Source organism: Caretta caretta, chromosome 13 (genome assembly GCF_965140235.1).
Source record: "Caretta caretta isolate rCarCar2 chromosome 13, rCarCar1.hap1, whole genome shotgun sequence".
Taxonomy (NCBI): Eukaryota; Metazoa; Chordata; order Testudines; family Cheloniidae; genus Caretta; species Caretta caretta.
In genome coordinates, this window is record NC_134218.1 from 34,402,023 (window position 1) to 34,417,298 (window position 15,276).

The 15,276-nt window shown below is 47.1% G+C and overlaps 1 protein-coding gene across 1 annotated transcript; it reads right to left on the reverse strand.

The window, feature by feature from the left end:
- Positions 1 to 5,447: 5,447 nt before the first annotated feature.
- LOC125622506 (olfactory receptor 11L1-like) lies at positions 5,448 to 6,389 on the reverse strand. The gene has a single exon (XM_048820598.1). It carries the CDS (start codon positions 6,387 to 6,389, stop codon positions 5,448 to 5,450), a length of 942 nt encoding a protein of 313 aa, XP_048676555.1.
- Positions 6,390 to 15,276: the final 8,887 nt, after the last annotated feature.

Here is a 15,276-nt window from a genome sequence, read left to right on the forward strand (position 1 = left end):
TAGTGGGAAAGCTGTAATTTGGTGCCCAGAGAGAACAGGGACCACCAAGGCTGGATTATGTCTACCTAGCTACTGGCAGGGAATGCCAACTGTAGGAAAGATAATGGTTTATAGGTATTTTAAATCTGCTTTTCTAAGCTTTGGGCACCGTTTGGACAAATCCTCCTGCTTCTGTCTCACTGCAAACTCTTCCTAGCCTCAGGCCTCCAAAGGGGAACTCCAGCCAAGTCAAAGGACATCTGGACCTGCCAGGTAGCCCAGCTGGTGCCCAGGGAGGAGTAACCCAAAGTCCCAGTCAGAGTGGTAGGATTGTGGGGTTCCCACCCCAGAAAGAAGTAGAGGCATGAGTCAACCACATGAAAGGGGTGTGCTCAAGGGACTGGAGAAAGGTTTCAGAAGGGAGTAGCCTACTGAGGAGGCTCCCAGAAGAGCAGATAAGTTTTAAAGTCTGGGCTGTATTTTATTACAGCCACATGTTAGGAAAGATGTGGGCAAACAGGAGAGAGTCCAGAAGAAAGCAACAAAAAATGCTTAAAAGTTTAGAAAGTCTGACCCATGAGAAAAGAGGAAAAAACTGGGAAAGTTTAGTCCTGAGAAAGGAAGACTGAGGGGAACTTGATAACAGTCTTCAAGCATATTGTTTTAAAGAGGACAGAGATCAGTTGTTCTTCATGCCCACAGAAGGTAGGACAAGAAACAATGGGCTTAATCTGCAGCAAGGGAGATTCAGGTTAGATATGAAGAAAAACTCTTTTACTCTCAGGGAGCTACGCTCTGGAACAGGCTTCCAAAGGAGGTTGTAGAATCTCCATCACTGGAGGTTTTTAAGAACAGGTTGGGCAAACCCGTGCCAGGATTGGTCTAGTTTTACTTGGTCCTGCCTCAGCACAGTGGCTGGAGTTGATGACTTCTTGAGGTCCCTTCCAGCCTGACATTTCAATGATTATAATTGTCATCCCATAAGGCCAAGCTCCTGATGTTCTGATGCAATTTAGTGAGGTGAAATTCCCATTGACTTCATAGGCTTGGATTTTCCACAAAAAGCTCCTTTCTGAACCAGCCCTAGTAAAGGGACCAAGCACTAGTATCTAACATTGATACATCATACGGTCACACTGGGCATAATTCTTCAGTCACATGTTGGTGTGAGTCCTCTGAAATCACTGGAATTATTCAAGATTTGCATGGCAATGAGTATCAATCCTTTGTTTTGTGTTGTTTGTCACCATAATAATTCTTGACCAGATTTAACCTAAAGCAAAGACATCATTTCCTGAAGTGAAGAGGTGCTGAAGGCTCTCCAGGAGGGCACAGCTGGACCTCTCAATTGTCCTCCAGAGACTCCGCTTTAATTCTGAAGAGTAAGGACTAGGGTCACAAGGAGAAATAAGGGGTTTCAACACTCGGGGTCTGATTGCCTCAGTTTCAGATGCTCTGCTGCCTGGTGGAGCTCACACCCCCAAATTAGGAACCCAGGGACAGACTCACAAAACAACTTGGGTGTGGTGAGGCTGAGCATCACCATACTTAGCTTTTAGGAAGCTGGAGAATCACTGGGGCTCACAAAGCGTGAGTCTGGTGCCTTAGCGCCCTATGCAACGGGTGAGAGACTGGCGCTACGAATGTGACTCACAAAAGGCAACCCACTAGGTGGGGAGATGCCACAGGGAGGTGGCAAGGAGAGGGGAGTCCTCTTTTGTAGACAGGTTCCTAATCCCATCGGCAGGGAGGCACCTCCCTCTGCTTGAGATTCTCAGCTGCCAACCGTCCCTTGGTGTTAGGCACCTACATCATTTTGGAGGGGGTGAAAAGCAATCCCTCCTAACGTTTAACCCAGTGGTTAGCGTATTCACTTGAGATGTGGGAGGCTCCTAGTTCAAGTCCCTCCACCCCAACAATCCCTGAGTGGGAGGGCAGATTTGAACAGATCTTTTAGATTCATAGACTGTAAGGCCAGAAGGGATCATCGAGATCATCTCGTCTGTCTTCCTGGATATTGCAGGCCGCAGAATCTTACCCAGCCACTGCTGTAATACACCCCTTACTTCTGGCTGAGTTTATGACATCCTCACTGTGATGGGTTGGATCACAGAAACCCCTTTTGGACTGTCATCTGATGTGCCTAGACTACCTATGAGCCCATTTTCCCTGCCAGCTTGGGACTTCAGTACTTTGCCTTGTTTGAGCCAGACACGCTTGCCTGCTGCAAACACAGATCCAAGTCTGAACCATGTCCCCCACAAGCTGCAGGCTTAACTGAAAACAGTTTAAGAAGTGCTCCTGTCTCTAGCATTCAGATACCCAGCTCCCAATGGGATCCAAACCCCAAATAAATCCGTTTTATCCTGTGTAAAGCTTATACAGGCTAAACTCATAAATTGTTCACCCTCTATAACACTGATAGAGAGATATGCACAGCTGTTTGCCCCCTCCGCAGGTATTAATACTTACTCTGGGTTAATTAATAAGTAAAAAGTGATTTTATTAAATACAGAAAAGGAGAATTTAAGTGATTCCAATTAATAACAGATAGAATGAAGTGAATTACCAAGCAAAATAAAATAAAACACACAAGTCTAAGCCTAATACAGTAAGAAAACTGAATACAGATAAAATCTCATCCTCAGAGATGTTTCAATAAGCTTCTTTCACAGACTGGACTCCTTCCTAGTCTAAGCCCAATCCTTTCCCCTGGTACAGTCCTTGTTCTAGCTCAGGTGGTAGCTAGGGGATTTCTCATGACTGGAGCCCCCTTTGTTCTTTTCCACCCCCTTATATATCTTTTGCACAAGGCAGGAATCCTTTGTCCCTCTGTGTTCCCACCCCTCCTTCTCAATGGAAAAGCACCAAGTTAAAGATGGATTTCAGTTCAGGTGACATGATCACATGTCACTGTAAGACTTCATTACCCACTTGCCAGCACACAGGTGTACAGGAAGTCTTACAAGTAAACAGAGCCATTTACAACCAGTTGTCCTGGTTAATGGGAGCCATTAAGATTCCAAACCACCATTAATGGCCCACACTTTGCATAATTACATTAGGACCTCAGAGTTATATTTCATATTTCTAGTTTCAGATACAAGAATGATACATACAAATAGGATGACCACACTCAGTAGATTATAAGCTTTGTAATGATGCCGTATAAGAGACCTTTTGCATGAAGCATATTCCAGTTACATTATATTCACACTTATTAGCATATTTTCATAGAATCCTATGGAGGGCAACAACAATGAGGAGTCTTGTGGCACCTTAAAGTCTAACACATTTATTAGAGCATAAGTTTTTGTGGGCTATGACCCACTTCTTCAGATGTATGGAGTGAAAATTATAGTAGGCAGGCATAAATATACAGCACAAGAAAGGATGCCTTTCAAAGTGGGGGGTCAATGATTCAATCAGGGTGGATGTGTCCCATTCCCAACGGTTGAAAAGAAGGTGTGAATGTCAACAGAGTAAAAATTACTTTTTGTAGTGCTAACGAGATGGATGGCCCATACTCAACAGTTGATGGGAGATTACTTCTTGTAGTAACCCAGCCATTCCCAGTCTTTATTCAGGCCTAATTTGATGGTGTCAAGTTTGCAAATGAATTCCAGCTCTGCAGTTTCTCATTGAAGTCTGTTTTTGAAGTTTTTTTGTTGAAGAATGGTCACTTTTAAGTCTGAAATCGAGTGTCCAGGGATGTTAAAATGCTCTCCCACTGGTTTTTGAATGTTAGAATTTTTGACATCTGCTTTGTGTCCATTTATTCTTTTGCGTAGAGACTGTCCAGTTTGGCCAAAGTACATGGCAGAGGGGCACTGCAACGTCACACTCACATCATGATTTACAGAGAGTTATAGAGAGAATATAAGTTATAGAGAGAATCCACCTTTTACTCTAGTTTAAACCTGCAAATGGTCCATACCCTAAGCTGCAGAGAAATGTGACCCCCCCACACACCTAAAAAGTCTCTGCCAATATGACCTGGGGGAAAATTCCTTCCCAACCCCAAATATGGCAATCAGTTGGACCTTGAGCATGTGGGTGAGACCAACCAGCCAAAGAATACTCTGTAGTAACTCAGAGCCCTCCCTATCTAGTGTCCCATCACGGGCTGTTTGGCAGATTTTCTACTAATAGCCTCAGATATGTCATGCCATTGTAGGCAGTCCCAACAGACCATACCCTCCATAAACTTATCAAGCTCAGTCTTGAGGCCAGTTAGGATTTCTGCCCCCACTGCTCCCCACGTGTGGCTATTCCAGAACGTCACTTCTCTGATGGTTAGAATTGTCTACCTATCAGGTAAGTGTCATGGCCACTGGGATCTGAGTTATTCTGGTGCAAGGCTCCCTCTGTCTCACTAGGTGAAATCATCTACTGTGGAGAGATCATTTAAAAAGGCATTGGAGCAGGAAAATCAGAATATTTTTGCAAAATCAAAATTTTCCTATGGAAGATTTAAGTGTAAGATTTAAGTTTTCCAGAAACTTCATTTTCCATCGATAAGTGGTTTGATGGAAAATTACCAATCAGCTGCAGACACAGTATCGGGAATTATAGATCTTCTTAAACAGGAGGGGTGAAAATCTAGCCCAATTGAAATCAACGGCAAAACTCCTATTGACATCAGTGAATCCAGGATTTTACCCTACGTGGCTGTTGTAGAAATCAGCTTCTACCAGAAGTACAAACAGATAAGCCCCCCCACATCTTGAGTTCCAGCCTTGCCTGCATTGTTGTTTACCAGGAGTCACACCATGTCTGGAACTGCATACCATCCACAGAGCCAACCAGTGATTGATTGAATAACATTGTTTTGCATTCATCAAATACTTCTGCCCCCTTTTGGATCAAAAAGTATCTAGTTACATTTTGGGACCCTGGAGACGTTACAGCTGGAAGTAGAATTGCTGCAGTCTGGTATTTTCCTTGATGTAATCTTGTTTATTTACAAGGAAGGTACAAAGTCCTACTTCTCTGAATGCAGGAGAAAACAAGAACAACAAAAAAAGCCAGTTTCTTAGCTTACAGCCTCAAACCTCTTGAGTCAACACCAACCCAAAAACTTTCTCTTTCTAGCTTTTCCCAGGGTCTCAATAGGCTCACGGGCTACTGCTTGGCTTTCTTGCTTTTTTGCCTCTGCCTCTCTTTCTGTTCCTGTATGTTATGAGTTTCTGTGTGTTCTGCATTCCCCTCCCCCTCTCCCCTGGACTCTTTCCCCTACACACACACACACACACACACAATACACAAACAATACTCATCATCAACCCTCCATTCACTCAGTCCAAACTCCTGGGCAGGATCACAACCTCCTTTTGCCTTAGGTGGGAGGCTTCTGATGAACTCATCCTAACTGAAGGGTGCTTCCCACCCAACCTCAGCGAGGTTTGTGATTGATATAGTTCCTGGTACCCCTCCACATAATGAAGCCACCTGGGGAAAGTTCTTCCTTAGGCCCTAAATAATCCTGAGGTTGTCATTGGTTTCCTCAGTGCCTCCTTCACCATGTTGTTCCGTAGGGTGTATATGATGGGGTTCAGCAGTGGGGTCAGGACACAGTAGAAGAATGACACCACCTTGTCCATGTCAGAGGACTCCATCACAGGCGGCCGGGCATACATAGAAAGGGCTGAGCCATAGAATATGCCTGTGACCGCAATGTGGGCACCACATGTGGTCAGAGCTTTCTGGAGACCACTCTCTGAAGGCATCCGCCATGCTGTCCATATGACACAGCTGTAGGAACCGGCGGTGAGAAGGAAGGAACTCCCGGCTATGGCCCATGTCAGGGTGAAGCACACGAGCTTGCTGAGATGCGTGTCTGAGCAGGAAAGCTTGGCCAGGGGGACAAAGTCGCAGAAGAAGTGATCAATCTCATTGGGTCCACAGAACGACAGCCTGGACACGGCCACGGTGAGGACGGAGGAGGCCAGGAAGCCAGACACCCAAGCAACCACCGACAGCTTGAGGCACAAGATGTTACACATGATGGTGGAGTAGCGCAAGGGGTGGCAGATGGCCAAGTAGCGGTCATACGCCATCACTGCTAGGAGGAAGAACTCAGTGGAACCCATGGAGAAGAAGAAAAACATCTGGGTTATGCATCCATGGACGGAGATTGACCTGTTCCCCAACAGAAGCCCAGCCAGCATCTTGGGCACCGTCACTGAGGTGTACCAGATCTCCAGGAAAGAGAGGTTGCTGAGTAACACGTACATAGGGCAGTGGAGGCTTGGACAACTCCTGACTATGGCAATGATGGAAGTGTTGGTGGCAATTGTCAGGAGGTAGATGATCAGGAACATCACAAAGAGGATCCACTGCAGCTCCGGGAATGCAGAGAAACCCATGAGAATGAACTCAGTCACTTCAGTTTGGTTAGCCCCTTCCATGGTGCTTGCAGCCGTTTGATCCATGAGAGAAAAAATACATATGTTAATATGAGGATTTCCAGAGCAGAGCCAAATCCTGAGAGGCACTGAGATAGATAGATAGATAGATAGATAGATAGATAGATAGATAGATAGATAGATAGATAATGAGTCTGAGCGCTCTGACCGGCTTTGTTTTTTGACAATTGCCCTCACAAAAGTAATTATATAGGACGTTAAAAATCTAATTGCATGTGCTCTTTAGTAGATCAATAAATTAATGAAGAGCTAAAATTTCTAATGCTCTGTGAGAATCTGGTACCTTAGATTTACCCTGCATGCACTCTAGATACTTCTTCTTGTGTCAAATTAATGCCCTCCAATTAAATACCAGCTCATTGTCACCAGTACGATTGTCAATGTCTCTGCTATCTCTTCACTCAGGAATGGGGTTTGGAGTTGCAAAGCAGCACTTGAGCTTCTCCGCATGCCTGAAGCCTGTCTGTCCCAAACTGGGACATTTATAATGAGTGTAGGACACATCCAGGGAATGCACTGGGAATCTGAGAACTGAGGGATGTATCTGCTGTTGCTCTACCTAATTACAATACGATGTGTGCATTTTCCCCAGCTCCTACTTTACCTCAGAGATGGATGAGTCTGCCATAGCCTGAGCTAACAGCCTTTGGGATTTTAGCTCAGCCCAGAGGGGTTCAGAACCCAGAGGTCCTGGGTTCACTGTGCCCACCAGACCTGAGACCCTCGTGTAATATGTGGCGACGCGAACAAGGGTTTAAGCTGTGATGTGGGTTCCCCAGCCCCACTTCTCAGTGCCACAAGAAAGAAGGGGGATTCTAGCCTACTTGTGCAGCTTTTAATTATACTGGGGCAGATGCAGGTGGATGGTCCATTGGGAAAAGCTGCAAGGCAAGAGGCTGGGATTCTGTCCCCACACGTGTCCAGTTGCTTTCCTGGATGACCTTATGCAAATCACGTCAGGCGAGATTTTCAGACATATGGATTCATAGATACCAAGGCCAGAAGGGACCAATGTGATCATCTAGTCTGATCTTCTGTACAACCCAAGCCAGAGCACTGCCCCCAAATGATTCCAGTCTTCATTTAAAAATTATCCATGATGGAGAATCCACCAGAACACTTGGTAAACTGTCCCAATGTTTAATTAGTATCCCCATTAAAAATGTAGGAATTTGTCTACCTTCAACTTCCAGACATTTTGGTGCCCAAAGATACATACAGGTGTCTAGTGGGATTTTCCAGCTGCCTTCACTGATTAGCCACCTAACTCCCATTGAAATCACATGTATGCCCACCATTCATGGCAGTGCCAAGCACAGGAACAAACCTCACTCACCCAGACACCTAAACAGCTCTGCCATATACCCAAGCAGATACACCCTACAAATCCAGCACCCGTCTCCATCTATGTCCAACACACACCCCACTCCCCAAAGGCCTGGTCTAAACTTAGAAGTTAGGATGTCATAGCTACATTAGTTGGGGGTGTGAAAAAAACACACCCGTGACTGACACGCTATGCAGACCTAACTCAGGCAGCTACGCTGATGCAAGACTGTTTCTGCCAACGTAGCTAGTGGTGTTCCAACACTGACGGAAAAACCCCTTACACTGGTGTCAACTGCATCTTTGCCGTGGGTTTACACTAGCATAGCTACACAAATGTCCTTGTCTTGTAGACACAGCCTCAGTCTGAATTCTTCCAAGCCTGTTTGTGTTCGCTACTCATGGCACTAACTGAACTATTCATTAATTAATATTTCTCATTTTAAATATATTTCTGGGTCTTTTATGTAACACAGATACGTTCATTTGCCAATGCACCCTATTCCTCCCCCCACCCCCAACACACACACACTCACTCTTCCAACCCACATGCCCAAATCTAGCCTACCTATACAAACATGGACACACAAATATCTCACCCATACAAAGTCATACACACACAAATGTGTAACATACCGGTCCATCTATCTTCTAAGGACACAGACAAAAGTATTATGCACAAAACTCTCTCTCTCTCTCTCACACACACACACATACACACACACATATTTATTAGACAAAACCACATCTGTAAAAATTAAACAAAGCTTTCAAATACACAAAATAACCTGCAAACTTGCTTCTTCTTCAGTCTCTGTTCTTTGTTAAATAAACTTCTTCGTGCTTTTACTGTAAATATATCCAGGTGCGGTGTGTTGAGCAGAGCATGAATCTGAGGTAAGTGGGCACTGTCCCTTTGGGACTCACGGAGCTGTGAATTTGGGGAGTGTGCACTGGAAAAGGGGTTGGAGGCTAGGAGGGCTCGTGGGTTGGCAAATGCCTATCACTAGCCCGTGAAGGGAGAGCAATGTCTGCGGAGGCCCTGAGTTGCTAGAGGCTGCTGGGGTCACACAGTTGACCCCAGCAAGTACAGGCAAGCCTTCTTCACACTCAAGGCAAGCGGTAGCCAGGTGCCTCGCAATCCTGGAAACCCCTGGGAAGTGTGACACACACAGTAACCAGTCACACCAAATTCCTACACACTAAAGTCATTCACACCCATGCACACACTCCAGTGTGACTGCTAATATGACCAAGAGCTGCCAGACAGGACACGCAGTAGAGAAGAGAAATGGAATTTTCTTTGTATAGAAGTAACAGACGCTGAGGTTGCTCTTGTTGAAGTCAACAGGAGTTTTGCTTTTCATTTTTGTGGGAACAGGGCTGGGCCCATGGACTGTTCTGGAAGATGGCCTTTTGTGTAACGCTACAATGAGAACACTCCAAATAGAATCCCAATCTTAAACTTCCTTTAAAAAAAATATCTGTGTGGCAAATTGCCAGCACTACTATGATGGGTCTCAAGCTTTCTCTTCTTCTAGGCGGGGGGGGGGGGGGTTCAGGGCGCCATTTCTTGCCCCTGAACTGCAGTATTAACTGCCCCACTAGTGTCCTAGAGGAGGGGAGTGGAGAAGGGGGGACCCGGGCCTGCCCCGTACTCCGGGTCCCAAGCCAGGGCCCTAGGGGTAGCGGTAAAACACTTGAACTAGCAGTTCCTTCCCCTGGGCTACTCCCCTCTCCTTCCCTTCAGCTTGTGGGGCTTCCTGCCCTCCCGCTGCACAAACCACATGTCCCTTTACCTAGGGTCTTTGTCTTCTTAGCCCACCACAGCACTTCGCCAACCTCTCCTCTGTTTCCCTCCAAACTGCTCTCTGCTCCAACACCAATCCACTCTGCTTCAACTCCTCCTCTTGATTGAAGCAGGGGGGGTTTTATCAGGTGACTGACTTCAGGTGCTCTAATTGGCTTCACGTGCTTTAATTGGCTTCAGGTGCTTTAATTAATCGATAGCAAACTTTCTTCCCTCTACAGGGAATAAGGCTCCCTTCTATCACTCTCCTGCTGCCCTCTGGCCATGCTGTATCACATATCCCCGCCCCCCCCCCGCTCAACACCATGGGGTTGGGCTACTTGGGACGAGAGGCAGTGCTGTCGTCTTAGGTCATCAGCGTTACCGTGTTGGCTTCTGGCCCTGTGCTGTACCTGGAAATGGAAGGGCTGCAGGGATAGGAACCTCCTAGTCATTCTTGTGTTCTTCTCCTTGTTTCTGTGCATCCACTGGAGTGGGGCATGGCCTGTCACGAGGGTAAACTGCCGCCTCAGTAGGTAGTAGCGGAGAGTCTCCATAGCCCATTTTACTGCCAGACATTCCTTTTCAACGATGGCGTACTTTTGTTCCCTGGGGAGGAGTTTCCAGCTGAGGTACAAGATTGGGTGTTCCTCCTCCCCTACCATCTGCGAAAGGACGGCTCTTAGCCCTACCTCCGAGGCATCTGTTTGTAGGATGAATTCCTTCTCGAAGTCTGGGGCTATGAGTACTGGATGGCAGCAAAGGGCGGTCCTTAAATCTGCAAATGCTCATTCTGCCACATCAGTCCACTTTACTATCTCGGGGCCCCAAGCCTTGTGGCGAAATGAGGGATGAAGCTCATATAGTATCCTACTATCCCTAGAAACGCTCTGACCTGCTTTTTGCGGACTGGTCGAGGCCAACCTTGTATTGCCTCCACTTTGTTCCATTGGGGTTTCACCAAACGTCTCCCTACTACATACCTGAGGTATCTGGCCTCAGCTAGTCCTATCACGCACTTGAGAGGATTGGCCTCACTTCCGCAGGGCATCTAGCACCACTTCTACTTTTCTTAGGTGTGTTTCCCAGTCAGGGCTATGGATAACTATGTCGTCTAGATAGGCGGTGGTATACTTGGCATGGAGTCGCATCAATTTGTCCATAAGTCTTTGGAATGTTGCAGGGACCCCATGGAGTCCAAAAGGGAGGACAATGTATTGGAACAGGCCATCGGGTGTAGAGAAGGCAGTCTTTTCCTTGGCATTCTTGGCCAGGGAAATTTGCCAATATCCTTTGGTCAGGTCCAGAGTGGTTAGGAATCAGGCCTTGCCTAACTGATCAACTAGCTCGTCAATGCGTGGTATCGGATAGGCATCGAATTGGGATACTTCATTCAACTTCTGGAAGTCATTGCAAAATCTCAGGATGCTGTTAGGATATAGATATTCAGGCCTGTCTGTAAAGGCATATACTCTAAGAATTTAGGTGTATTCTTATCACTTAGCTAGTTCTAGAGGTATAAAAGAAAGAATCAAAATTACTGTCTGCCTGTGTAAGGTCCTTCTCTTACTGTGACAGTCTGAGGCCCTGTTCTTAGGCTAAGGCCTTTGGCTAAGCAGCAGAGGCAGCCATAAGCTGCGAAGCGAACGGTCACATCCTCACGTTCCAAACCTGTCACATTGAAATCAGGTGCTACTGGCCTATTAGGAATACAATCCTGTCCTGATAATGCCCATCACCTCCAGAGAAAGGAAAGTGCCTAGAAGATGTAAAAGGAAACTTAGTTTGATAACATCCTGTCTGGCAAGAACTCACTTATCAATAGCTGGGATGTGAAATCCTCACTTCTGTATTGTTTTGTCATTATAGTTCCCACTTTGCTATTCTTTGTCTGTATAATCTGTGTCTGGTTCTGTGATTGTTCCTGTCTGCTGTATAATTAATTTTGCTGGGTGTAAACTAATTGAGGTAGTGGGATATAATTGGTTAAATAATCATGTTACAATATGTTAGGCTTGGTTAGTTAAATTTCAGTAAAATGATTGGTTAAGGTATAGCTAAGCAGAACTCAAGTTTAACTATATAGTCTGCAGTCAATCAGGAAGTGAGGGGGTGGGGGAGATGGAAACAGGGAATGGGAGTAAGGAAATTGGAATCATGTTTGGCTAAGGGCAGGAATTGGAACAGGGACACAGGTGTAAGGCTCTGTGGTGTCAGAGCTGGGAAGGAGGATACTAAGGAAGGAAACTGGAATCATGCTTGCTGGAAGTTCACCCCAATAAACATCGAATTGTTTGCACCTTTGGACTTCGGGTATTGTTGCTCTCTGTTCATGCGAGAAGGACCAGGGAAGTAAGTGGGTGAAGGAATAAGCCCCTTAACAGGTGCCGTCAGGCTTGGGGAATAGGATGATAGGGCTGGACCACTGGCTGTGGGATTCTTCAATAACCCCGAGTTCCAGCATCTTCTTCACTTCTGTCCTAATTTCTTCCCTTTTAGCTTCCGGTATTCGGTATGGCCTTATCGTCACCCTTACTCCAGGACTGGTGATAATATGATGTTGGACCAGTGTTGTACGGCCTGGCTGTATACAGAACACATCCTGGTTTAGTTGGATCATATCAATGACTTCTGTTCGTTGTTCTGGAGTTAACTCAGGAGATATCTTCACCTGCCCCTGTTGGTCGTCTGTCTGGGGTGGAGCTCCCCGAATGACCAGGCACGTCTCTCGGTCACGCCAGGGCTTCAGTAAGTTGATGTGGTAGATTTGCTCTGGCCTTCGGCGGTCTGGCTGTCTGACCTTATAGTCCACCTCCCCAATGGCTTCCACTATCTCATGTGATCCATGTCAGCTGGCCAGGAGTTCGCTTTCTGCTGTCGGCACTAGCACCATCACCCGTTCCCCCGGCTGAAATCTCCGTACTTTCGCCCAGTGGTTGTAATATTTCCGCTGGGCCTCTTGTGCTTTTTCCAAATGTTCTCATACTATAGGGGTTACTCGAATTATTCGCTCTCTCATCTGTGTCACGTGCTCAATGACATTCTTTCCTGGGTCAGGTTGTTCTTCCCAATCTTCCTTGGCAATATCTAATATTCCGCATGGGTGGCGTCCGTATAGTAGTTCAAAGGGAGAGAAACCAGTAAACGTCTGGGGGACTTCCCGTATAGCAAACATTAGATACGGTAGAAGGGTATCCCAGTCTTTTCCGTCCTGTGCTACCACCTTCCAGATCATACTTTTAACAGTACGGTTAAACCACTCGACCAGTCCATTTGTTTGTGGATGGTAGACTGAGGTCTGTATGGCCTGGATGCTGAGCAGGGTACATAAGTCTTTCATTAATTTTGACATGAACAGGGGTCCTTGGTCTGTCAGGATCTCCTTAGGGATGCCCACTCTGGCAAAAACCTGGAGTAGTTCTTTTGCTATTATCTTGGATGTGGGGTTTCTTAAAGGAATAGCTTCTGGATATCACGTGGCATAGTCAAAGATGACTAGTACATTTCGGTGGCCCCATGCTGATCTTTCCCGTGGGCCCACTATGTCCATGGCTATCCTCTCAAAAGGGACTTCAATAATAGGCAAAGGTACTAATGGGGCCCGCAAGTGAGGTCGGGGGCTATGCAATTGGCATTCAGGGCAAGAGGCACAATAGCGCTGGACCTCTGCACGTATTCCTGGCCAATAAAATCTTCTTAGGACTCTGTTCAGTGTCTTGTCTACTCCTAGATGTCCCCCAAATAGATGACTGTGAGCTAACTCTAGTACTGCCCTTGTGTGTTTCCGTGGGACTAAGAGTTACTCCACTTCTTCCCCTCGTATTTGTGCTATCCTGTACAACAGATCGCGTTTGAGCACATAATATGGCCTTGGACCTTTGGTCTTTCCTTCCACGGGTACACCATTTACTTCCACTAACTCCTCCCTTACATTTGCATATAGCGGGTCATTGGTTTGGTCCTGCCCGAAATTCTCATGTGTGGTACTGATCTGACCTAATTCCAAGAGGTCTGTTTCTACTCCGCCCCCTGGGTTGCCCTACTTGGGCTGGGAACCCCCTCTGAGTCCTCACTGGCCTGAATTATCTCCTGGCCTCCTGAACGGGTTCACCTATCAACAAGGGAGGTTTTCTGGTTCTCTGCTAGAATCCTGGTCCCTAATCTTTTATCTGCCCTCCTTTCCCACCTAGACTTTCAGGGTTTTCCGGGGGATGAGAATAACTCTGGGGCAAATTTGTCAAACGTTGGCGTGAGGCTATCTGTAGGTGCCTCCCTCTCAGCCTGGGGGGTTGCTACCCTCCCCTGACTCTAATGGTGGGAGTAAGCTCTCAAACCCGGGGAAGTCCCTACCAATTAAGACAGGGTAGGGGAGCCTGGGGACTACCCCTGCAGTCACCCTGGTAGTATTCCCCTGGATCTCAATCCGTACTGGGATTGTGGGGTAGAAATTTACGGTGCCATGAACACACGTTACCCCTGTGTTTTTGGCCCAGGTTAGTAGGTCTTGCCCCACCAACTTCCCCGAGACCAGCGTGACAGCACTCCCAGAATCTACTAATGCTATGATCTCAATACTATTCATTTTTACTGATCTTGTATACCCATGCGAGGTCATTGCGACCCCTACCAGGCCGATTAGGCCACATTGCTCCCCGTGATCTCCCAGATTACATTGCATAGGCTCTTCCCTGTTGGGACATTGGGCTGTTATATGCCCCAATTCTCCACACTCGTAACACTGCCCCCTTATTCCAGTTGCCACCCTCTGCCTGGGACTATTTGGCCGGCCCACCCAGCCCTCTCTTCCCAAACCCCCAGGTCCCTTCTTGGCCTCGGGCCATTCCTCAATGTCTTTCCTTCCAGTTACGGTTCTGGAGTTCTTGACAGTCCGGGTCCTTGAGTTTGGGACTCGCTTCCTGGTTTACTGTGTCTTACCCCCTGTGGTTTGGAACAGTTCGCGGGCTGCCAGCTGTCTTTCCACAAGGGAGACCAACTCATCATAGGTGAGGCCTGGTGGTAGCCCCCTCATATACTGGTCCAGTACCAGGAGCTCCATCATCTTCTCAGAGCTGAGGTCCTCAGGGCACAGCCATTTCCAGGTCAGGTGGATCAGGTCAAACAATTGCGATCGGGGTGTCTTGTCCTCTGTATACTGCCACTCATGGAACCTCTGGGCTCGCAACACCGTCGTTACTCCGGATCTGGCCAGGATCTCTGCCTTCAGCTGGGGGTAATCTGCTGCAGTCTCCGCGGCCATATCATAGTAGACCTTCTGGGCCTCCCCACACAGAAATGGGGCGAGGATATCAGACCACTGATCTCGGGGCCAGGCATCCCTCAGGGCTGCTCTTTCAAAAGACAGGAAGTATGCCTCCACATCATCCTCCCGTGTCATTTTCTGTAGGCAGTGGCTGGCCCTTATGGTCCGGGTCCCATCGCAGTTGTGGTTCAGCTCCATAAGGGCCTTCATCTGGTTCACCAACTCTTCGAGCAGGCCTCGGTCCTGGGCAGCCTGACTCATCAACAGATGATTAGTCTCCTGCTGCATCCGAGTTGCCTCCTGTTGGGCGGTTGCTTGGACCCGGGTAGCCTCCTGCTAGTGGCTTGTATTAGGGCCTTGACCATGTCATCCATCTTAGGGATGGGAGGGTTTTGGCTAACCCTGGTTAAAGTCCTCAGCACGTAGATCCCACCCCTGACACCATGTGTGGCAAATTGCCGGAACTGCTATGATGGGTCTCACGCTTTCTCTTC

Coding starts and splice junctions, on each gene's coding strand:
- LOC125622506 (XM_048820598.1), bottom strand. CDS start 6,389: ATGGAAGGGGCTAACCAAACTGAAGTGACTGAGTTCATTCTCATGGGT.